Below are 25,801 nucleotides of genomic sequence, written 5' to 3' on the forward strand. Positions count from 1 at the left end.
CAAACTCTTGAGTCTGAGTGCTGAGAATATAGGCATGTGTTAATGAATCTTGTGTCATTTTGTTACGTGATGAATTAACTTTGAGGGGGTTTAGATCCAAATAGCTTTGGAGACACGCTGCTCTTTTTTTTTTTTAATATCCCTCCTCTTTTTTTAAAAAGATTTATTTATTTATTATGTATGCAGTGTTGTGTCTGCATTTACACCTGCAGGCCAGAAGAGGGCACCAGATCTCATTACAGATGGTTGTGAGCCACCATGTGGTTGCTGGGAATTGAACTCAGGACCTCTGGAAGAGCAGCCAGTGTTCTTAACCACTGCTTTTTTTTCTGGCAAGGAAAAACATCAGTATTAAACTGTATCACTTTCTGTTATCCAGTCTATTTGTTGCCTGCTCAAGGCCCAACTCTTAAAAATATTTTACAAGTTATTTACGTGTATTAGTGTTTTCCCTATATGTATGACTATGTATCATGTGCATGTCTGGTACCCATGGAGGCTAGAAGAGACCATTGAATCCTGGTACTGGAGTTAAAGATGATTGTGAGTCAACACGTGGGTGCTGGGAAAAGAGCTTGGATACTCTAGAGGAGCAACCAGTGATCTTAACCACTGAGTCATCTCTCCAGCCTCTCAAGGTCCTACTCTTACAATTCATAAAAAGGGATAAAGGAACTAGCATGAGGTTGGAGTGAAACCCAATAGAAATATGGATACTATGGGAAGATAGTGTTTTTGGTTTGGGATATGTAGGTTGCCTCCATCAAAGTTCGCAGAAGAATATTCTTTATTGCTTCTTTTTATAGTTCTGGGGATTGAACTTGAGGTTCTTGGGCATGGTAGGAAAGAGTTCTACCACTCAGCTGCACACCAAACCCATGGCTCTGTTTTAGGGAAGATTCCAAGACCCCAGGTTTAAAAAAAATGTCTGATTTTATTGGTAAGGCCTGGGGATCTGCATTTTAACCCCTCTCCCCATTGGAAAGCAGTGAATTGGAGACAGCTGCTACGTCTAGAACAGTAACTTCAAAGGGTGGAGTAAGAACTTGCTTTCTCATAGGTAACCACAAATGACCTTTGAGAAATTCCTGAGAGTGGAAATGGTGCCCTAATTTAAAATCTTAAAAAAGAATAAGTGCCCCAAGCTACAGGCTTGTAACTGTGACTGGAAGCATTCACTTTCAAATAGACAGATTGAAAACATTTCTAGAAAAATGATTGCTAGGTAGAATCATGGGTTTCCTAACATTTACTCTCTAGTAAAGACTGTCAAACTTGGTTGCATATTAGAATTATTTGGAAAACTTTAACAGCACCTTTATTACATATATATATATATATATATATGTATGTGTGTGTATTCTAATATATCATATATATTGTATATGTAATGAGTATGTATATGTGCACATTATATATTATTGTTTATGTAGGTGTATATGTTAATCTATGTGTAGGTACACTCTATGTGTTGTGGAGGCCAAAGGATAATTTTATGTATTATTTCTCAGAAGTTGTCCACATTGTTTGAGACAGGGTCACTCATAGGCCTAGAACATTTTGGTTAGGCTAGACAGGCTGATCACCGAGACACAGGAATCTGTTCATACTTTGCCTTCTCATTGCTTGCTTTACAAGTGTGCACTACCATACCTGGTTTGTGTTGTTTTGTTTTGTTTTTAACCTGGGTCCTGGAGATGAAAACCAGGTTCTTATACTTGCACAGCAAGAACAGTACCGACTGAGACACCTCCCTAGCCTCCCTCATCTGATGTTTAATCACCATCCAGTAACAAATCTCAATGTGTTGCTTCTGGACATCAGTCTTTTTTAAACTCCTAGAGATTTTGATTTAATGGTTCAGGCTGAGCATTGGGAGTTTTAAAAAAGCTCATTAGATAATTCTAATTGCTAACAAAATTTGACTATAGGTCTATATGACACTAAGCAAGTTGCTTAGCTTCCTTATACTTTGTATACATACTAATTGTGAAGATCTTTTTAACACCTTTAAATGTCTGTGATTCCTTTATTAAAATCTCAGCAAACTGACTGTTTTCCTCCCTCCTTACCCGGACTACCTCCTCCTTCATCTCCTCTACTTCCTCTTCCCCACCTCCGGAACAAATATTCTTAGGCTTATAGATTATGACTATAGTGGATCTATAGTAATCCTGAAGAATGATGTGGACTGTCAGAAGGCTCATTCTGCCTTTGAACTTCAGCCCGTTAACATTTTTGTTCATTTTTCCTGGAGAGATGCAACACACAAGTCTACCCACCCCAGAGAGGAAGCCCATGACAGACCAAAGTATGGATACTACTGAAGTCCAACTTAGTAGACCATTGAATTTAACTGGGGTTACTTACAGGTATGGGTGAGAGGTTACAAGAGTAGAAATGGCTTTAAAGCTGCTGCATCACAAAGCCCACCCCAGCGAGGGTGACAGCTCACAAAAGCTGGGAACCTGGAGCACACTGCACAGCCTGCAGGCAGCTCAACAGGTTGGAGAGTGTCCTTTCGTGGCGTCTCAGTTGGTCTAAACCTCTTCCAGGCCGCTTGGCTAGTTTCTGCTTCTTTCAGGCAACTGGTCTGGTCTCAGGGTCATTACTGTTTGGCTCCTCTGTTTTGCTGTTGCATTACTGTTTTGCTCTGACAATGAGCAGTTTGTCCGAGATCTCTAGGTAGTCTTTCTTGCTTACTCTAGCCACAAGGAGCCTAGTGAGAATCTGGTCAGTTTCAGGGACTCCCTAAAGCTATTTTGAGGGGTTTACCTGCCTGCTTAAAGAACTTCCCTGCAGGATAGGATGTTTCAATTTTGGTAGAAGCTGTTACATAACACCATGATTTAGAAAACAAATATGCAAAGGGGGAATTTAAGGATTTCAGATTATGATTCACGAATTTGGGGGAGGTCTTGGGCCTTGGCTATTTTGTTGTTGTTGTCTTGTAAGGAGCCTCTGTCCTTAGTGTTTCTAAGGAATAGTCAAAAATTTCACTTTAACTTGGTTTTTTGGCTTAGTTAAATGTTTTCATCTCATAGTTAGCCTTCAATTTGTGGTTAAAAGCATCGTTACATTTAATTGCTTTTAACTTAAAGCCAAAGAAACTGAATTACATTAGCTCAATTGGTAGAGTGCTTGCCTAACATGCAGGAAGCCTCCAGCACTGCATAAACCGAGTGGTACATTATCCGTTATCCCAGGGCTTGCAAAGTGAAGGAGGAGGATTAGGAGTCTAGATCATCCTTGGTTGTATAGGGAATTTGAGGCAAGCCTGGGTCACATAAAACTCAATCTCAAAATGAAGCAAGACAAGCCTCCAAATGCAAAAACAAAACCACCACCAACAAAACAACTCACAAAAGAAATTCCCATCCAACTTGAAATGACCCAATATGGAGAAGGATTAATTCACACAATATATGATGAAATCAGTTCTGATTAGAAAATCTAGTTGTTAAGGTTATTATTGATTACAAATAATTCCATAGTTAAATTGTATTTATTTGATTTTGGTGCTTGGACTTGAAATTAAAGCACCAGGCATGCCAAGAACATGAGATTATTTCTAGCTTGGTCATTTTCATGTTTTCTTTCTTTAGCTGGGTTGAAAATTTTTAATGTTTTTAGTATAGAAGTGAAAGAAAAAGCACAGTTGTTCTCTGTGTTCTTGTCAATAAATGTAAATAGGCCATCTGAAAGTATCACAAAATAACAGAAATGAACCCCAGCAGCACACAATGAGATAAGGAGATGCTATGTTGCACAGAGGAACCCTGTGGAAAGCCTTCATCAGGCGATTCCAAAAGCACTGATTGGGTGGCCTTATCTGAAGAATGTAGTAAGTATGAGGGGAGATGGCAACGCTTTGGGGGGCTGCCTCTGCCGCATCTGGAATCTGGAAGCCTCTTTAAGGACACACTCAAATTATGACTTGTAAGTTTTAGGGGAGGCCTTGAGCCTTCTGTTTTGCCAGGAAGGCTTTTCTTGACTGATTCTAAGGCATATTGCCAAAAGCTCACTTTGATTTGATTTTTGGCATAGTTAAATGTGTTGTTTCTATCTCATAGTCAGCCTCCAATTTGAGCTTAAAAGCCTAGATAGATTTAATTACTTTCAGTTTTAAAGCCAAAACAACCGAATTATGTTATCTCCTCCATATTCCATCCCCTGTATTTTAATTAGAAAATTATACACTCTTGCATTTCAATGTTTCTTTTCAGTTTTAGTGCCTGATTTTATACAAAGCTTGAAGTGACCTGAACATGGGAAACTATCATTTTGGTGTAGCAGCAAAAACTATCTATAGCTGTTTTATAGCTCTTCCTGTGGTTTGAAAAATAAACAAGAATCAGATGATATGTAATCACTGTTCACATCCCATGATGAACGCAATTCAGAAGCATAAAATGAATCCTGCTGAGGCCTTAGCTTCCACGTTGTTAACGGGTGCTTTCTCTCCCTTCTTTGTCTTTCTCATTAGTGTCTATGTACTGAAGGGAAATCAGTTGAGAGGCTTCTTGAAACATAAAGGGAGGAACTTCACACTCTCTCTTGGAACCAGAAGTTGAATTTGTAAGCATAATATCATCTAGAAGACATGGGCTGTAGCAGTTCTTCAAAAAAAGGCAACAAATCTGAGAAAGGTGAGTGCTGAGAACAAGCCGGTTTTTATGAATGAAAAAGAAGGATTAAGCTGGACTCACAATCCTTTCTGTTTCTTGTTTATTCCCATGGTTCTCAAGATGCCCTGTAAAATTCTGTACTAAAACATCAATATGTGGACTGAAGGTGAAATTTTAGGGGAATATGGGAAAACACCTGTAGAAAGATGTAGCTTTTAGTTTGTGATATACCATAAAGTGTTATTTAAGACATGTGTTTGATTTAATTTCAGTTAAAATGTTCCAGTAGAAAGTATCAATTTATATCTCAGTGACAGGGAAGCGGAAAGACACTTGAATTTGTATATCTACATCTTCTGTTACTCATGTAATAGGTATACCACACCTATGTGACATTTAATGGTGGCATTAAATTTAATTAAACTTTATAGCTCAATGATTACATTTTTAAGAATATCTATTCATGCAGAACTTCGTGAGATTTGCCTTATAATTTCAAAATATTCTAGTGAGAATGCCAGGTAATTTGTATCCAAAAGAAGTCCATTGCTTCTGCACAGGTGACATACCCACTTCTACCTCCTCATAGAGACTTAGATGTTCCCTTTGTTTCCCTTGTGTGGAGGTGCTTTTCCGTGGCTACTGGGATCTAGCTGAAACTCACTTACATGTTAAAGATAAAATAACAATCTGACGCTTGTTATTTTATGAACACTTTGCTCTTAAGTTCCATTCTTTCGTTATCTAAATTATTGCTGCAGCCAGCACAGCCTGGATCGCCAAGACTGGCCGGGGGTACCGGGATTGAGACACGGAGGCTTCTTTTCAGGTGGAAGAACAGCAACCTTTACTTTGCCCAGCCACCTTTTAGACCTCTACTCCTTCTGTGGAGCCCCTCCGGCCAGAAAGAACACAAACATCCTTGTCAATTACGGACCACAAGGAAGTTCCCCTGACCGGGAGTGAGGGCAGCTGGATCCCAACAAGTTATGAATTCTTTCATTGGTTTTTATCCTGTATCTTGGTTTAAAGTTTAGCCTAGATTTATGGTAGAGAGTTTGGGGTGCAGAGTATTCTATCCCAGTTAGTCTAGGGTATCTTCCTTTGGGAATCAACTGTTGTTCTCATCAACTGAATTGTGCGAGGATTGCAAGCTAATTTCTGAAGGTAGGAAGGAACATGACAGGTGCGCTGTTTGGAATCAAAGTATGCCAAAAACTCATTCCATGGTAGTAGTTTATTAACACAAATAGAGGAGACTATTTGCCTTATTTGTTTTTACAAAATGAGTGAACAGATAAAGGATTTCATTATGATACCTTTCTATGTACATCATTTACTTTATTATGCTCACATATAGTTTGCTCACAGTGACCTTCATAGCATCTTCTCCTACCAACTCCTTTACATTTTGTCTGATTTCTTGGTTTTATGAAACAGTAAGCTTAGGCTGGAGAGAGGGCTCAGTGGTTAAGAGTAATCGCTACTCTAACAGAGGACCAGGGTTTGGTTCCAGAACCCATACGGTAGCTCACAACCATCTGTAACTCCAGTTCCAGGAAAAATGATGGTCTCTTCTGGCTTCCACAGGCACCACATACTCATGGGACACATATATACATGCAGGCAAACATATGCATAACATAAAAAATAATAAATATTTTTAAAAGATAATATGTTTTAAGGGCTGAAGAGATGGCTTAGTGGTTAAGAGCACTTGTTGCTCTTACAGAGTACCCAGGTTCGTTTCCCAGCGCCCATATGATGTCTTCAACACCTGCAACTCCAGTACCAGGGAACCTAAGTAAGTTCTAGCTCTTTGAATTGCTTTTCAACGTTTCAAATGTTATTTATAAATGGAAATATTAGCTTAGGTTTTGTATTGCTTTTTAAGTAACTTATTGAGATAAAATTCACATAACATGAAATTATCCATCATGAAGTAAACAACTCAGTGGCATTTAGTGTATTTACAATATTGTCTAGCCACCACCCTTGTCTAGTTCCAAAATGTTTCTATGACTTCAAAGTAAAACTCCAATAGTTTTTGTCTATTTCCATCTCCTTTCAATCTATAACAACCATATACTATGTGGGCTTTTGTGTTTGGTTTCATTCTTGTTGTAACATCTATCAGTATTTCCTTCATTTTTTAGATAATACTTCATTGTAAGAATAGGCCATATTATGTTTATCCCATTTATTAATTAGTAGATGCTAGGTTATAAGTTGTTTATGCTTTGCACACTTTTTGCTATTATGAACAATGCTTCTATGAACATTCACATATAAGTTTTGCATAAACATAGACTTTCAGTTTTCTTAGGCATATACCAACGAGTAGACTTGCTGGGTCAAAAGGCTTAACATTTTGAGAAACCTCCAAACTATTTCCTCAAGTGACTAAACCATTTTGTTTTCCTACCAACAATGTGTTAGCGTTACAAAATTTCCACATCCTTGACAACATTTTTTATTGTCTTTTTTAAATTATACTAGTGGGTACCAAGAAACATCTCATTGTAGTATTTATTTATGCTTGCCTAATGACTAATGATTTGGGGCTTCTTTTCATATGTTTATTGACCACTTGTACCAGTCTCTTTAGATAAGTAAATATCTATTAAGATCATTCATACCCCCCACTTTTTTTGAGCCAGGATGTCACCAGGGAGTCCATGGGGCCTGTAGCTTGCTATTGGAACACAGATGCCCTCTGTTACTGCCTCCTGAGTACTGGAATTACAAACATGTGCTATCATGTCCAAACACCCATTTTTAAAAAGTCATTGTTTTTTGCTATTTTCTTGTAAGAGTTATTTTTGTATGCTATATAAAAAGTTCTTATCAAATATATAATTTACCTTACCAATGTTCACCCACCTATCACTCAAATAGTATCAAATAAGTATTTTTTCTCACTCAATGACTTGTCTTCAAATTTTATTGTTGTTATTATTGTTTTTGAGGTGGTATGTGTAGTTCAGGCTGCCCTTGAACTCACAATGTAGGTGAGGATAACTTTAAACTCCTGATCTGTCTGCCTCCACCTTCCAAGTGTGCACCACCATGTCTGGTTTAAGGCATGGTCCAGACTGACCTTGAACTACTAATCTTTCTGCTTTATTTTTTTTTAGTACTTGTCTACTAGCATGCAGCCTTTTTTAAATTTCTTCTTCTTCTTCTTCTTCTTCTTCTTCTTCTTCTTCTTCTTCTTCTTCTTCTTCTTCTTCTTCTTCTTCTTCTTCTTCTTCTCCCTCTTCCTCTTCCTCCTCCTCCTCCTCTTTTTTCTCCTCCTCCTTTCTTCCTCCTCTTCCTCTTCTTTTGAATTGGAAAATGACAGTACTTTGTGTCATTTAGGTTTTGAACCAACAAGCTTAATTAGGATTACTTCCTGAAGCACAGGTGATGTATATTTACAGAACTATGGACACTTTATCAGTGGCTATACTGCTGAAGAATATCTCCTTCTTCTGCAACTGTTAACTGCCTAGAGATCCCATGGAGGGGCTGGAACTCATGAACCCTTACTCTTTAAATTTCTTTACTATGAAGTTAAACTATAACATCGAAAGTCCCTAAGAAATAGTGGAGAAGGTGCCTGAACTGGCCTTCCCCTGTAATCAGATTGATGACTACCTTGTCATCATAGAACCCTCATCCAGTAACTGATGGAAGCAGATACAGAGATCCACAGCTAAGCACTGAGTCAAGATTCTGGAGTTCAGTCATAAAGAGGGAGGAGCGATAATATGAGCAAAGGGATCATGACCATGATGGTGATACCCACAGAAACAACTGACCCGAGCTAGTGGGAGCTCAGTGACTCTGGACTGACAGTGGGGGAACCTCCATAGCACCAAACTAGGCCCTCTGAATGTGGGTGACAGTTGTGTGGCTTGGGCAGTCTGTGGGACCAGGATTTATCTTTAGTGCTTGAACTGGGGTTTTGGACCCATTCTTTTGCTCAGCCTAGATATAGGGGGAAAGGCCTCTGTCCTGCCTCAACGTGAAGTATCAAACTTTGTTGACTCCACTTGGGAAGCCTTACCCTCTCTGAGTAGTGGATGGGGGGAGGTTGGGGGAAGCAGGAGGAGGGGATGAAGTGGGACCTGGGCTAGGTATGTAAAATGAGAAAAAAAATGATTTTAAAAATCCATAGTTTTAATTGGAATATATATAAAACATCAAAGAGCAGCACATAATTTTTTTAACTGCCATTTAACTTAACTGTTGCCCTTGGGAGTTTAGTGGTGTCATCCTGGAGACCCAGGTTTATATTTCCTGGCTGGGAGGTAGGTAGGTAGGTAGGTAGGTAGGTGTGTAGGGGTGTGTGTGTGTGTGTGTGTGTGTGTGTGTGTGCGCGCGCGCGCACGTGCGCGTGCATGTGCATGCATGTGCCCGCATGTATGTGTGTGAGAGAGACAGACAGAGAGACAGAGAATCTGTTTTCTTTCTGAAGGGAATCTTTGAAATTTTTGGATTTCAATATAAATTCAATACCAGAAAGTAAGTTCAAATAAAAGGTTATGAATTAAAGAAAACAGGACAGAATAAAGGCTTCATTTCTAAAACCCCACACTTGGTGGGAAATAATGTAACTCTACCGCTTGGTGAACTCACCTCATCCTATAGGGCATACGATGGGCTGGGGCTGTAGACACTCTTCACCTGAATCCTGAGGTCCGTTCTGTTACCATGTAGGGGTCTTGATCAGGTTCATTTCCTTTGTCAATTAAAGAAGTAGAGGGCATGGAGAATCTCAAGCTCAAAAGGTAGCAGTGAGGAAAATTCTCAGACATAGCAGTCAGCAACAGCTGCTGAAGAAAAGCCTTTATTAGGAGTCAGGCATGCATGCATACAGCAAACACACAGAGATGAAGACCCTCTGCAAAGCAGAGGGGATTTTTACCATAACTTAGATGTGTTCTTCGTAGTGAAAGAGTTTTCCATTTTGACAAAGTGTAGCTTATGTTTAATTTTTGGTTTATTTTGCTTTTGATGTCACCTACAATAATTGCTGCTAAATATAAAGTGACTTATGCTCATATTTAACCTGTAAAGTCTTTGTAGTTTTAATTCTTATATTTAGAGGGTTTGATCCATTTTGAGTTATTTTCACTTATACGCGGTATGGGTATAAATACGTTCCTTGCCTGTGGGTATCTGTTGCTCCCATTTGTTGAAGAGACTACCTTTTTGTTGTCTTGACACTTTCATAAAATGAAGTAACTTGAGGACTGGGGCTTGGAGCTCAGGGGGAGACTGTTCGCCTAGCATGTGGGAAAGGCCTGGGTTCTGTTACTAGCACTCCAAAAGAAATATGGGACTTCAGATGTAGCTCAGTTGTTAACAGTACCTGTGTAGCGTGCACAAAAAAAAACAGATCCTGTGTTTGATCTACAGCATGACATAAAGCCAGGCATAGAGCACACACCCATAATCCCAGCACTTGGGAGAGAGACTAGGGGATCAGAAATTCAAGGTCATCCTTGGCTACCTTGTAATTTTGAGGTCAACCTGTTTCACATGAAACCCGTCACCCGTCTCTTAGACTTTGTGTCTCTTTTACAAGGTTGCTCTAGGCGTTTTGGATCTTTTGCATTTTTATAAGGATTTTATAATTAATTTGTCAACATATTTTAAAAATTCATATCAAATGTTCAGGGGGATTATACGGAATGTGTTTGGGAAATATTGCCAGCAGAACAACTGAACCATGAGATCTGTGAACATAGTATGTCTTCTCGTTTATTTAGTTTTGGGTGCTGCTATGAATAAGATTAATTTCTTAACTTTTAAAAAATATTCATGGCAAGTGTGGATAAAAATAACTTTTTTTTTTACAAGACAGGGTTTCATTGTGTGGCCCTGGCTGTCCTGGAACTAGCTTTGTAGACCAGACGGGCCTTGAACTCAGAGATCGCCTACCTCTGCCTTCCGAATGCTGAGATTAAAAGTGTATGCCACCGCTATCTGGCTAATAACTGATCTTTGTATCCCCCACAGTTTTTCTAACTTGAGTTATTAGCATGAAGAGCTAATTATTTAGGGATTTTTTTATGTCATGTCTTGTGCAAATAGGATTAGTTTTACTTCTTTCTTTCCAATACTGTTTTATAGTATATTATTACTTAATTATTCTGGCTAGATACTTGGCTTAAATACTGAATAGAAACAAGAGAGTAAATTTCCTTGTCATCTTGACTGAACTGAGAATCACTTAGTAGATTGAGCGTACTTCTGTGAGGGTATTTCAAGAGGAATAACTGATGGGAGAAGACCTGCTTTAAATGTGGGCAGCACTGTACCAAGGGCTGGAGCTTGGGTAAAATGTATTATTTTATTTTAATTTTTTCATATAATATATTTTGATCATGTTTTCTCTCCCCCAACTCTTCCCAGATCCTCCTCACCTCCATATCCATACTTACATAACTTTATGTGCTGCTTTGTATTCTTTCTCTCTTTTGTGTGTTATCCTAATAGGTCGGCCTGTTTTTATATGTTTCTTGGTCTTTTTCACTTGTGACTTTTAATATTCTTTCTTTGTTCTGTACATTTAGCGTTTTGATTATTATGTGCTGTGAGAAATTTCTTTTCTGACGCAGTCTATTTGATGTTCTGTAAACTTTTTGTACCTTTATAGACATCTCCTTCTTTAGGTTAGGAAAAAGTTTTCATCTATGATTTTATTGAAAATATTTTTGCTCCTTTAACCTGGTTTTGTTCCTCTTCTATACCTATCATTTATAGATTTGATCTTTTCATAGTGTCCCAAATTTCCTGGAAGTTTTGTGCCTGCATTTTTTTAAAGATTCAGTATTTTCTTTGACTGAGCTTTCTTCTTTGTCTTCAAGCCTTGTAATCTATTGGTGAGGCTTACCTCTGAGGTTTTTGTTTGACTTTCTAAATTCTTCATTTCCAGTTGTAGTTCTGTTTGAGTTTCTTTAGTGATTCCACTTCTTTGTTAAATTATGCTTTCATGACTTGAATTGTTTTCATTATTTTGTTCGGCTTTTGTGTTTTCCTGAAGGCATTTGTTCAGAACCTTTTTCAAGTCCTTGAATATATTCACAACTGCTATTTTTGAGTCCTTGTCTTGTGCTTCAGCTAAATTTCTTTTCTCGAGGCCCATTGCATAGTGTTGCTGACTTCTGTAGGAAGCATATTAGCTTGGTTGTTCATGATCATGTTTTTGTGCTGGGATCTAGGCATCTGGAGTTATGTTTGGGGTGTTCTTTGGTGTAGAACACCAAAATATTTGGTCTTGCTCTGTTGGGTGGGTGTTATGTTCTTTATGGCTGTTGTCGTCCTCTCTGGATCTTCATTAAGTTTTTTAGTTTACTTCCACCATCAAGTAATTAGATGTGAATTTCATGTGTCAAGGACTAGGGGTAAGTTGAAAGATCTCGATAGAAAAGAATGGCTTTTAGGGTTGTGGGGTCCCTGGTAGAGTGTTTCTCGGGGTCAGTGAGAAACACAAAGGAATGGAGATGGGGAAGTCATAGAGACAGGAATTTGAGGCAGCAGATCCTACTCATCTGCAGACAAGAAACACAGCAAGATGAATGCATGGCGCTACTCATCTCTCCTCCATTTGTGCAGAGCGGAATCCCTTGCCCAGATTTAAGGTGGATCTTCCCACTTCAATTAAAGTAATCGAGATAATGCCCCAGAGGCCTATTTTCAGGGAACTCTAGATTCTGTCAAGATGACCACACCAATCGTCACGTCTATTTATTCTTTTTATGCTGTCATTATCTCTTGTTCAATCAATGTGTCAAGGTTTATTATGACTTCATATAATAACCCTCTGAAATGCTAATACGGCGCTGTTACCCTATTCATTCATAGACTAACGTTTTAGTAAAATAGAGTCTTACATCTGTGGTGTCTGTGTGCACATGTGCGTGTGCCTGCATTTAGAGGCCAGAGATTGATTTTCTGTGTCGTCTTTGTCAACTTTCAACATTATGTTTTGAGAAAGGACCACTCAGTTAACCTGTAGCTCATCAGTTCAGCAAGATTGACCAATGAATTTCAGAGGTCCTTTGTTTCTACCTCCTGAACATGGTTATATCTCCATGCTTGGCTTTATGTGTAAGGGCTGGGGATCCAAATTCAAATCCTTCTGCTTGGGGAACAAACCTACTGAACCAGATCCTTGTCCCCATAAACTCTCTTTAGAAATTTTGGAAGATATAGAAACAATTAAAACTAGCTAATACTCATCATTCTACTCCCCATAAATTACAAACTCCAGACATTTTCTTAAGATATTTTAATCATCCTAAATTTTAGTTTTCTGAAGCCTTGCTTGCAACACAAAATATTATTATATATAAATACTTCTCAATTTTTATAAGTGTTTTGCAGATATTTTCTGCATTGATAAATACATGACTTCATAGATGATTATACTGTGTTGAAGTATTTTTCTAATATTGCAGCTTTATGCTAAATATAAATAGCACTTTGAAGAATTTCTTCTTGCAAAGCTGTTTATTTCAGATTGCTTCCACAATCAGGTAATTAGGTATGAAATTACTGTGTCAAGGGCTAGGGATAATTTGAAAATTTTTGATAGAAAAATAATAGCTTTTAGTTCCTGTGTATTCTAGAAAGTGTTTTCCATATTGTGTGTGCATTTTATTTACTGCTTACAGTAGGCATGAAAATATTTTAATTTTCTTTTCTTTTGGGACAGTCAGTGTCTCACTATGTAGCCCAGGCTGACCTCAGATCTGTGTTGATTCTGCTCGTCAGCGTACCAGCATGTTGTGAGTCCAGCAAGAGGCACCATGCCCTGCTCCTGAGGGAAGTTTTCTCATTCCTCTTTGTATAGTTGAAGCAACTGAGGGCAAATATTTGACATTTGCACAGCTTTCAACTAGGAGAGTTGAGATTTGAGTTCATGCATTTTTTATTATATATTTTTCTAATTGTTTAAAAACAGTCTTATTTTACATACCAATCCCAGTTCCCTCTCCCTCCCATCCTCCTCCCCACCTTCTCCCTACCCTACCCCCTATCCAACCCTCAGAGAGAGTGAAGCCCCCCATGAGGAATCAACAAAAGTCTATCAGATCACTTGTAGCAGGACCAAGGCCCTTCCCCCTGTATCTAGGCTGAGCAAGGAATCGCTCCATAGGGAATGGGTTCCAAAAAGCCAGTTCATGGGCTAGAGATAAATACTGGCTCCACTGCTAGTGGCCCCACAAACTGCCCAAGTCACACAACTGTCACCCACATTCAGAGGGCCTGGTTCAGTCTGATGCAGGTTCCCCAGCTGTCAGTCTGAAGTCAGTGAGCTCCCACTTGCTCAGGTCAGCAGTTTCTGTACATTTCCCCATCATGGCCTTGGCCACTTTGCTCATATAATCCCTCCTCCCTCGCTGTGACTAGACTCCAGGAGTTTGGCCCAGAACTTAGCTGTGGATCTCTGCATCTGCTTCCATCAGTTACTGGATGAATGGTCTATGATGACAATTAAGGTAGTCATCAATCTGATTACAGGCAGTTCAGGTACCCTCTCCACTATTGCTTAGATTCTTAGCTGGGGTCATCATTGTGGATTCCTGGAAATTTCCCTAGTGCCTGGTTTCTCGCTAACCCCATAATGGCTCCCTCTTTCAAGGTATCTCTTTCTTTGCTCTCCTCCTCTGTCCTTCACCCAACTGGTCTATTCTGATCCCTCGTGTTCTCCTTCCTCCTCCCCTTCTCCCCTCCCTACTATCCTACCTCTCTTGCCCTTCTCCCAGTCTGCCAATTAATAAGGAGATCTTGTCTAAGTCTCCTTCCAGGGGGGTTCCATGTGTGTCCCTCTTAGTGTTCTCCTTGTTTCCTGTCTTCTCTGGGGTTGCGGACTGTAGGCTGGTTATCCTTGGAACATAATATCCTCTTATGAGTGAGTACATACTTTGTTTGTCTTTCTGGGTCTGGGTTACCTCACTCAGGATGGCTTTTTTCTAGTTCTATTTATTTACATGCAAATTTCAGGATGTCTTTTTTATTTTCCCCACTGAGTAGTTAGTACTGCATTGTGTAAATGTACCACATTTTCTTTATCCATTCTTTGGTTGAGGAGCATCTAGTTTTTTTTCAAGGTTCTGACTATCACAAATAATGCTGCTATGAACATAGTTGAGCAAATGCCCTTGTGGTATGAGTGTGCATCCTTTGGGTATATGCCCAAGAGTGGTATTGCTGAGTCTTGAGGTCAATTGATTCCCAATTTCCTGAGAAACTGCCATACTGATTTCCAAAGCGGCAGTATAAGTTTGCACTCCCACCAGCAAAGGAGGAGTGCTTCCCTTATTCAGCATCCTCTCCAGCATAAGCTTTCATTTGTGTTTTGATCTTAGCCATGCTGACAGGTATATGATGGTATTTTAGAGTTATTTTGATTTTCATTTTCCTGATGGCTAACGATGTTGGAGTACATACAGTTTTGCTACCAGCCATTCCTTCCTATGCCTCCCCCAGTTGCTCCTTTCAGAAATGACCTTTTATTTTATTTTGTTTTCTTGAGGCAGAGTCTCATGTATTCTAGGCTTCTCTTGAATTCACTCTGTAGCTTTGAACTGCTTTTGATCCTTCTGTCTCTTCCTCTGGAGAGTTGGGATTACAGACATCTACCACTAAATCTGGTTTACTTGGTGCTGAGGATCAAACTCGGGGCTTCGTACACATTCTAGGCCTGTGCTCTACCAACCAAACCACATCTCCGGCCCTAAAATTAGCTTTAATTAAATTGGCTTATATAAAAATACCTTCTGTTTCTGGAATACTTACATATAGGCCAGGCCCTTTCATGTATAATCAATCTTCATAACCTGCTATGAAAGTTTATTCTTGTCAGAATGAGGTTTTAAGAGGGAAACTGATTTGCTCCAGAATACATAGCTAATTAATTATCACCAGGACCATGGCCAAAACTTAATTCTTATTTCTTAGGGTCTGGCTGTGTGTTTGTTTTGTTGTGTTGTGTTGTTTTATTGTGGGATCACTCAGCTCCACCACAGTTCTCTGGCTGTGTAAGTGTTTGTTTTGTTGTGTTGTGTTGTGTTGTGTTGTGTTGTGTTGTTTTATTGTGGGATCACTCAGCTCCACCACAGTCCTCTGGCTGTGTAAGTGTTTGTTTTGTTGTGTTGTGTTGTGTTGTTTTATTGTGGGATCACTCAGCTCCATCACAGTTCTCTGGCTCTGTGTATTGTGGCAATTTTGAGGAAGAATAGCCTTTGTAGAGTTCCAGGACAGACTTCAAAGCTGCACAAAGAAACCCTGTCTTGAAAAAAAAAATCAAGGCCATCTTCTTGTGAGTTCGGCAAAATCCACAAACAGAAGTAAGAACTAGACTTGTCCTATAGCTATGATTGTTATTACTTTGCTTCTTTTGTAACGGATAAGAGACTACAAGTCATACCTCCTTCCGCCTTATTCTTTTGAGACAAGGTCTCTGAATCTAGAGCTAGACTGGCACCTAAGAAGCCTTCCTACCCCATCCTCCTGTCTCCACTCCCTACAGTGTTGGGCTTACAGGGAAGCTTGGCTCAAGTTGGCTTTTTACTTGGGTGCTGAGGTCTGAACTCAGGACCTCAGATTCGTGCAATGGGTACTCTTAACCCACTGAATCATTGTTCTCATGAAATTTTGTTTAGCTTTGCTTTACTTTGCTTTCCTTCTAACTTATTCTTGAAAAGCAAAGGCCAGTGAATACCTGTCTACCCATTACCTACCATCACCTGTTCACATTTTGCTGTCCTTTCTTTCCATCCTCTCTCTTCTTTTTCATTTGAAAAGAAAAAAAAGTACCCAGAGCCATTATGATGGTGACCCATATATGCCTCACCATGAATGTCCTAAAAAGAAAGATATTCTCCTATATAATTGCAAAAACTGAATCGCACTGAAGAAATGTAACATTGGTGATTATGTCTACAAATAGATAATATTGTATTCAGACTTTCCCTATTGTCCAAAGTTGTTGTCTCCTGTCGCATCAGCCTAGACCAGGGAAAATGATCTGAGAGATACTTAAGCATCTTCAAAATTCAATAGAGCACGTCTGGTCTGATTTTGTTCCTGCACACCCCTTCCTTACAACAGCCATTGCCCTCAGCTTCAGTGACAACACATTCTCCTGGGTCTCCTTTTACGTCTTTGTCTTAATTATTCACACTGGCTCCATTTTCTTCCAGTTTTTAAAGATTGGAACGCTTCTGGGGTCCTCTTAGGCCTCTTACTTTGTCACCCTTATGTTCACCTTTGGTGGCATTATGAGTTTAGTTATGTCTTCACTTTTCACCACATCATATATTATAATTCCTACTTTATTGAGAATTATCATAAGAACTTTTCTTTGTAAAAGGAGATCACTTGTTTCTTCCTCTCAATTATAGTGAATCAATCACTGTTTGATATGGTAACATGTTTGCCTCAAGACTTGTGTAGGATTGATATTACAAACATATTTATGTTTAAGTAAAATAGAAAAAAATCTCAAATCAAGTCAAAATAACAACCTAGTTCCAACAACGTTTGTATTCTATATACCAATTAAATGGATTTTCACTTTTTTCTTTATTAGCCCACCTTTGCTTTTAAAATACTAAGGATTTTCAACCAGGTGGTGGTGGCACATGCCTTTAATCCCAGTACTCAGGAAGAAGAGGAAGATGGATCTCTGTGAGTTCGAGGCCAGCCTGGTCTATAAGAGCTAGTTCCAGGACAGGCTCCAAATCTACAGAGAAACCCTGTCTCAAAAAACCAAAATAGAAAGAAAGAAAGAAAGAAAGAAAGAAAGAAAGAAAGAAAGAAAGAAAGGAAGGAAGGAAGAAAGAAAGAAAGAAAGAAAACCAATACTTTCAATACCTCTTAAGTGATGTGATATTATCTAAGTGACTTTTGCCCACCAGCTTTAAGTTTCTTCTAGATAATATGCCATATTTATGGTTGCATCCTGTTAATCATTAGAAAATCCTGTTACAGAGAGACATGTTTCAAATTCAAAAGGGCAGTGCCTAAGCTCCAGTTGCCAGTTATTTTCCAAAATCAGAACATTCATGTAATTACAATTCATATTCTATTAGGCTTTTAGCAAATGTAAATGACAAAATACTGATTGTATTTGACCTTTGAATAATAAATGTGACAATATAACTCAGATTAGTAATTAATACCAAGGGAGACAAAACAGAATTTTCATCAAGATATTTAATATTTTTAAGTAAGATTAAAGATCATTACTGGATTGTTGCATAGGGCACATTTCCTATGAGAAAAATTTTAAATAGTTGAAAATGATGTTGATACTTTAACCTAGCTATATTTTTTAGATAGTTAAGAATATAATAGCATTATAAATTAGATATCTTCACAATAATGATTCTTTTAGAAAATTGGATACCGCTTTTGTCCTTCTCTGAGCACTTTACTGAGCTGTCCTGTTTTATTTTGATATTACCTAGATATATCTTTACATTTTCCTAAACTAGTGGTATAGCCGATGATTACATCTGTAATGTAAACTTGCATAAGATTTTGTAATCTTTGTGTTGTGTCATCTCCCTATTAGATAAAATGGGGCTTTAAATGGGGTGTTTAAAAATCCAAGTCCTAATAAATATGGAAAGAATGAGTTGGAACATAACTGTTTTGTGACCACCATAGAAGCAATTGCTTTAAGCAAAACTCAGTAGATACTTTGTAGGATAGACTATCCACATAGTCTCCAAGCGTGTTACTGTCAATTGTTCATTAAGAGGATACAAAACAGTACTTCTTTGGTAGAAGATTTCTGGTCCTGTGAATACCACCTTTATCTAACTTTCCAAGTTAGCATAATCATTAATGAGACCGAACATCATGTGCTTATTTTTTTAATTGTTGCTTTTTACATTTTTAAGATTCATTTATTATTTTATTTTATGTTTATGAGTGTTTTGCATGCATGTATGCATTGCATCAGATGCTTGCCTGGTGCCTGTGGAGGTCAGAAGAGGGCACCTGATCTGGAATTGGAGTTATGCGTACTTGTGAACCATCGTGTGGATGCTGAGAACTGAACCCTGGTCCTCTGCAAGAACAATAAGTGCTCTTAACTATTGAGCCAGGTTTCCAGCTCCATCTTGTGCTTCTTGATGGAACTGTCCCGAAAAGTACATATTGCTTATCCAAGAAAAATAGATAACCCAAATTGAATTGAGAAGAAATAGCAGAAAAATTAAAATTGAGGGATATTTTATAAACAACTATCCAATACTCTTCAATAATTTCAGTGTTGAAGAGATGGGCTGCAGAGATGGTTCAGTGGGGAAAATTCCTTAACTTGTAATTCTTCAGTAATTCATCATTCTGATATACCCCTTGGCCCCACAATGCTTTTCAAAACCTCAGTTCTTTGACCTCCTGAGTTTAGCAACCACCTTCACTATTCAGATTCAATTGCTTACTTTCATTTCCTGCCACAGTGGCTTACCTCTGAAATCTTTGTAGTTATCACCTCTTTCTCTTACCTCTTTGTCTATACTGAGCCCTCTATGCCTTAGACTCTGCCTGTATATTTGTTAGCTTCAGTTCCCTCTGCTCCTCACTTTCTTCTCCACTCATCCTTCCCCACCCTCGTTCATGCCAGCTAACACATTAGCCACAGCAATCACACTGTAGAGGATTTAAAGAGGTAAATGGGGAGTGGTGGCCCGTGCCTGTAATCTTAACACTTGGAGACAGAAATGAGGATTGCAAATTCCATGACTATAAAGAGAGAACCTGCCATAAAGCAAACAATTAACAAAATAACACAAAACCTGAGACAAAAGGTCATACTAGGGAAAAAAAATAATCCTCTCGAAACAATTGTTATCAACTTTGGCCACAGTTCCTTGACACCAAAACCAGAGTCATTTGTAGTTTTACTTATGTTATTTTTTTTTACAGGGATAACTTATTTATTCGTTGTGTATTTAGTTATATTTAGGAGTTCTAGGGACGAAAACCAGGGTCTTACACATAGTAGGCAAGTGTTCTTCCACTGAGCTACATCTGTATCACGTCCTACGTAGAATCGAGTAGCCTTTCGAATTTGTCTAGCTTTTTCAGAAGTTTCTGCGTGAGCATGGAGTTTTACTCGTCATATTTTGCCCTTCAGTAGTTATTTTCAACTTTGCTATGTGCAATAATAGGTTGGCTGCAGCTGTGTCCCTAAAAAAGCAGATGGTTTGAATATTTTCTAATTGGAAAGGCTCTTAGAGAGCACAGAAACCCAGCGTTGCCAGTGTTCACCGGAGAAATGATGACCAGAGAGGGTGCGTGATTTGCCTGCAGTTACACCTGGCACCTGGTTCAGCAAAGACCAAAATGGAAGTTCTCTAATTACAAATTCAGAACTTAGTTGGTTTGGGTTTTGTTTTTAACTCTTACAGATAGGCGAATGAACAAGTATAGAGAATGTAAAACAAATGAATTTTCATTCTTACTCTTCTCTAACTGGAAAGCCAGAGGTTTCTGACAAGGATAAAATTATCATCTCCATTGTCACTTGAGGAAAGTCTAAAACACCCACCATCGTTTGGAGATGGTTTTAGTTTCTTGTTTAAGAACAGGTCTGGAGCTGGGATGATGGCTCAGTGCTCAACAGCACACAGTACTTTCGAAGAGGAATGCACCCATATAAGACAGTGCAAAACCAGCTGTCACCCGCTCTCCCAGGGTCTAATACTTCTAGCTCCATGGGCACTTACAATCACACGTAAACACACATACGCATGTGCGCACTCACAATTCAAAAATCTTTCTGAAAATGCCTTTCAGGGACTGGCAAACTGATTTAGTGTATAAAGTCCTGAGTTTGTTCCCTGGCACCCATATAATGACAGGGGAAAATTGGCGCCTGCAAGTTGTCCTCTGACTCCCATATGTGTATTACAGCACACACACCACTACCGCCACCACCACTACCACCATCGACACCAGGAAATAAATAAGTGTAGTGTAAAAATGCAAACCTATGCCTTTTAGGACTATCCCTTGCTCTGCAAGAGAGCCAGAGCAGAGTTTATGGATGAGCAAATCTCAATAAGCTCTTTGCTTTCCTCGCCTCCTAGTTTAGTCATTTTCTACTGTTCTAAAAGAATACTGCAGACTGTGGGGTTTATAAAGAAAAGGCACTTCTCGTGGTTCTGGAGACTGGGAGGTCAAATATTAAGGCATTGCCATCTGGCGAGAGACTTCTTGCTGCCTCGTAGCATGACTAAGGACATTGTGTGGTCAGAGAGCCGGTGCACTCAGAGAGATGAATGGAGCTACATCATCCTTTCCTCGGGAACCCACTCCTAAGATCCAAGTACTAATCTATTCATGAGGGACCTAAGGACACCCCAGAACTCTTACCTCTCAATATTGTCATGCTAGTGGTTAGATTCCTTTTTTGTCTATTTTGTTTTAGTGCGCATGTGTGTGTGCCAGTGCCTCATTATGTAGCCCAGGATAGCCTAGAACTAACTGTGTAGTTCAGGCTGCATTTGAACTTACTGCCTTGGCCTCTAAAGCGCTGGGGCTCCAACTGTGAGTCAGCATGCCTTGTATGACTGTGACATTTGACATAAAAGCCATGGCACTGTTCAAGGAGTAGGCTTTGTGACCATCTCATGTCTGTAAAGCACACACTTCATTGTCGTCTCTCAAGTGAAGTTGGAAGAGGGACTAGAAGACCCTCACACTCTCGCAGGTGGCAGCTATAGAATATAGCTAAACAAAACGAACAATAATGGCACCTGTGCTCCCCACAAAGGCGAACCAAACTCTATTCTTACTCTGCTTAGAGCAGTTGAGGGAATAGGTGCTCTTCCTTCTCAATTAAAGCCTTTTGTCGTGAGAGGACCCACTCTCTTTCCAGTTCATTTGAATTCATTTTAATCAACTCTATTGCCCTTGTGCTCCTTGTGCACCCGTGTGTCTTCCCGACTGGCTGCCAGGCTCCTTAAAGAGACATTAACAGTTTGCTCCTCCTACTGCTTCCTCAGAAAGCCTCTGCCAGCGGAATCTCAAAAGCAGAGTCTGAATGCCTTATCATTCCACATACAAAACTTCTGTTTTAAGGAATTGCCTGCCAAGGAAGCTCTTGATTAAAAAACAAGAGCCAAACAAGATAAGACATCTCTACTAGTCAGCATAAAGAGAAGCACATATACAAAGGGGGAGCCTCTGATTCTTGAGCTCTTTTCCTTTTGTTGGTTTGTCTTGTTCAACTTCAATGTGGTAGGTAGCTTTTATTTTATCTTACTATATTTTATTTTGTTATATTTTTTTAATGAATGAATGAATGAGGTAACCCAGACCCAGAAAGGAAAACATGGTACCCAGAAAGGAAAACATGGTATGTACTCACTTATAAGTGGATGTTAGCTGTAAAGTAAAGGATAGCCATGCTACAATCCACAGACCCAGAGAGGCTAAGTAACAAGGAAGGCTCCAAGGGGAACACGTGGATCTCCTTAGGAAGGGGAAATGGAGGAGATTTTGCTAGTGGACTGGGGGCAGGTGGGAATGGGAACAGGAGCAATTAAGTGGCAGAAGAGGAACGGCGGGAAAGTGTGGGGAGAGATGAATGGAATTGGAGGACATTTGGTGGGGCCTGGGCTCAGTGGAGTAAGAAAAATAGGACATGCTTAGATATCATGCTTCCGACTTCCTGGATCCTCCAACTCAGGCCCTATTAGAGTTCTACCCTGGTATTTTGAATACTTGGGCCACCGTTGACCAATAAAGTGGGTTTTGACCCATACCTTACTGTTATCTTTTTGAGCATTCAACTTCCTCAGAACCTCTCCGGGAGAGGTTAGGATATCAACAGACAGGATTAGGCATACCAACAGCAGACCCCTAAAACCTTATTTGGTGCCAGAGAGTTTACCTATGCGCTGCAGGGCAACATAGCCAGCTGATGCCCCTCCTCTTGATGGGAAAATTCCAAAGTAGTGCCAGGTAGAACCGAGGGGTTGTGAGCTTCAATACATCCAGCCCGAGGAGGTGAAGATCTGTGTTGTCTAGCTCTCTCCTTGTTTGACAGGTTAGAGCTGCTTCAGGTCAATGTGTAAGAAGGTCTGTCTTCCTGATCTTATTAATCCTCTGCAGGAGGAGAAAAAAAGTTACTGCCGTATGTAACCCTTGGGAAGCAACAACATAGATTTAGTTAAGCTACCTATCCAATTTTTTCTCCCCAACATGCATGGCTTTTTTATTGCCAAGTTGTCTTTGTTTGTTTTTTTAATAGACTCTTATCTCTGGTGATGATCATTATTGTGGCATTTTGAAAGAAATTTTTAAAAATCAAGTAAAAGGTTGGTGAGCAAGACAAATCAGGAACATTTGCTTTGTGCCGGACATTGTGATGTAGAGAACTTGACTTGATTTACTCCTTCCTATGAATTGTCATCAGCCATAGTTTGCAAAATAAGGCAACTGAGATTCAGAGATAAATTGTTGGGGGTTACCCTGCTTGGCAGTGAGAGAGAATGCAGATCTCAAATTCTAGAACCTAGGTGCATGATCATTGTTCTGTAGAAACCAACATGGCGTTTGGAATCAGCCACAAATCACAAGGCAGCATGTAGAATGGGTCTGTACTCTCCCCTCATACTCCCTGTTCTCATCGTGGGTTGTACTCTTCTCTGTAGAACATCTCTACATCAAAGAAATGATGTCACTCTGTGGGTAACTGTCAAAGTAAATATGAACTGAGCTGGAATTCTTTCGTTGTTAAGACAGAGTGCCATACAGTCCAGGTTGCCCTTTAACTTGCCTTGTAGCCAAGGACCACTGAACTTTTGCTGCTGTCTCTGCTTTCTAAGTGCTGGGATTAAACATGGCAACCACCACACCTGGTTTTAGGTAGTACTGGGCATTGAACCCAGGGTTTTATGCATGACAAGCAATTGAGGTATATTCCTCCAACCTCAAATATACTATGATCCTTCCTTCCTTCCTTCCTCCCTTCCTTCCTTCCTTCCTTTCTTCCTTCCTTCCTTTCTTCCTTCCTTTCTTCCTTTTTTCCTTCCTTCCTTTCTTCCTTTCTTTATTTTTCTTTTCTTTTTTGTTGTTTTAACCATTTTTGTTTCTCTAATAATCTAATTCATATAAAATGTATTTTGATCATATTTCCCCATTTTCTCTTTTATCCCCCCCGCACTGAACTTCTTTTCCCCTACAAATCCCCTTCCTACTTTTCTATCTTTTGGGGGGATGTCACACATTTAATTAGGGTTGTTTGCATGAGCACGGGTTTACTAGAGTGGACAACTTACCACTGGCTATACTACAAAGGAATATGACCTCCCCATCCCATATCAGTCATTAAATGCCTGTAGCTCCTCATGGTGGAATGCTGAGGAGCCCAGTCATGTGCAGGTAGTCGCTAGTGATGTGAGTTCATGGATGTAACTAGATGTGACATCCAGTCACGTCCAAATGACAGCATCTCACGATGCTCTTCTCCATCCTCTGGCTCTTATATTCTTTTGACTCCTTATTCCTCGATGCTTCCTTAGCTCTGGAGGGGGTAATATAGATGTGCCACTTGGGGATGAACACACAATAGTCACTTGTGGGGATGGAGAGATGGCTCAGCAGTTACAAGCACCTGCTGTTCTTACAGAGGACCCAGATTTGGTTCCAGGCACCAACATCATGGCCCACAACCATCTGTAACTCCAGTTTCAGGGATCGAACACCCTCTTCTGACCTCTGTGGGCCCCAGGCATGCATGTGATGCATCATATACATACATGTAGGCAAAACACTCATACACATAATTTTAAAATTGCTTTTTAAAGTCTCTTATTATCAGCACTTTGACTACTTGTGAATCTTTGCATTAATCCATTTCCCACTCACACAGAATTTCTCTGACCCAGACTGAAGGTAGCACCAATCTATGGGTATAAACATAAATATTTAGAAGGCAGTTTGGCATCATGTCCATTTAGCCAAATAATAGTAAATTTCCTCCTGGGGCCTATGACCTCCTTGGCCATGAGCTACCAGCCAGATTTATAATACCAGGCAGGGCCTTCCTCTTTTGGAGTGAACCTCAAATCCCATCAGAAACTGGTTAGTTACCCCCTTAACAGTCATGCCACTCTTGCCTGGGGTAGTGTATTATAACCTTCAGAGTTCACAGCTGGCTAAGATTATTGATGACTTTTCTCCCCTCAAATTGTACATAGCCCCTTCTGGTACTAAACTAGCTGGCCATCAGGGAGGAAACTTCCAACTTTATTTACCAATTGAATCACATGAGTGATGTAGCAAATGCACACTGTGTCTCCAGAAATAGGGTCTTGCCATCTAGTGTTGGTGGGTAAACAAGAGTAATAACTGTATTATTTGGGGGGACCTCTGGGATCTCTCTGACCATCTATACCTGTGGAATATTTGACTCACAGCTGTCTGAAGACTTTCACTAGACACCAGGATGAGAGGCTCCTTTCCCTTCCACATCCCTGTCTTTCCATCATGCCTTGGACTAGAACCCAATGAATGCAGTTGTTTACCTGAGAAAACAATGACTCTTCCCATGTGGGATAGAATTTCAACCATGCCCTGCACAGAGCCCAAGCAGAGACAGAAGGACGTTAGCTCCCATTTCTTCTTGTGTTGGGAAGGAGCAGAAAGGGCGGTATATGTAGTGTCCAGTTACTGCAGTTAGTAGGCATTTACTCTACAGTGTTTGTTATTAGTCAGTGAAAAGAAAGAGCCAAATGAGTTAGGGAATAAAGTAACGGGCCCTAGTGGAAAGAACTCAGGGTTTGGACTCAGATGCCTATGCTAGGTGCCTTCGAACAACACACTCGCTGCTCTGAACTCAGTTTCCTTACATGCGGCACGGAGATGATGATGTTTGTGGGCACTGAACGTTTCAAAGTAGACTGTTTTATTATTAAACAGAAATCAGCTCAGGTATCTATTATTAACATTATATTATTTGACATTGTTAATTCTAAGTAGATGAAACTCCAGTGTTCATTCTTTCTGCTCTATCATCGTATAAATGGGGACACTGATGTATAGCAATAGGTCAACATCTGTGTGGAGGTGAAAAGCTTGAGCCTTGGGGTCAGATCTGGGTGCAGATTCTCACTGTCCATTTCTACTTAGTGACTAACTGAGCTAAG

The 25,801-nt window shown here is 39.6% G+C and overlaps 1 protein-coding gene across 3 annotated transcripts in view; it reads left to right on the top strand.

The window, feature by feature from the left end:
* Ppef1 (protein phosphatase with EF-hand domain 1) overlaps nucleotides 1–25,801 on the top strand; it is a 119,168-nt gene that overhangs the window by 17,671 nt on the left and 75,696 nt on the right. Inside the window, exons 3-4 of one of the 3 annotated variants that reach the window (XM_048440607.3) lie at nucleotides 4,487–4,649; nucleotides 6,361–6,432. In XM_048440607.3, the coding sequence (XP_048296564.2) occupies nucleotides 4,604–4,649; nucleotides 6,361–6,432 (118 nt within the window). In that variant the 5' untranslated portion in view covers nucleotides 4,487–4,603. Of the gene's footprint in view, nucleotides 1–4,486; nucleotides 4,650–6,360; nucleotides 6,433–23,194; nucleotides 23,248–25,801 lie in introns of those variants that run through there. The other 2 variants (XM_087902855.1, XM_087902856.1) reach the window with 2 other exon arrangements.

The sequence above is a fragment of the Myodes glareolus genome, chromosome X, assembly GCF_982192425.1.
Source record: "Myodes glareolus chromosome X, mMyoGla1.1, whole genome shotgun sequence".
Classification (NCBI taxonomy): domain Eukaryota; kingdom Metazoa; phylum Chordata; class Mammalia; order Rodentia; family Cricetidae; genus Myodes; species Myodes glareolus.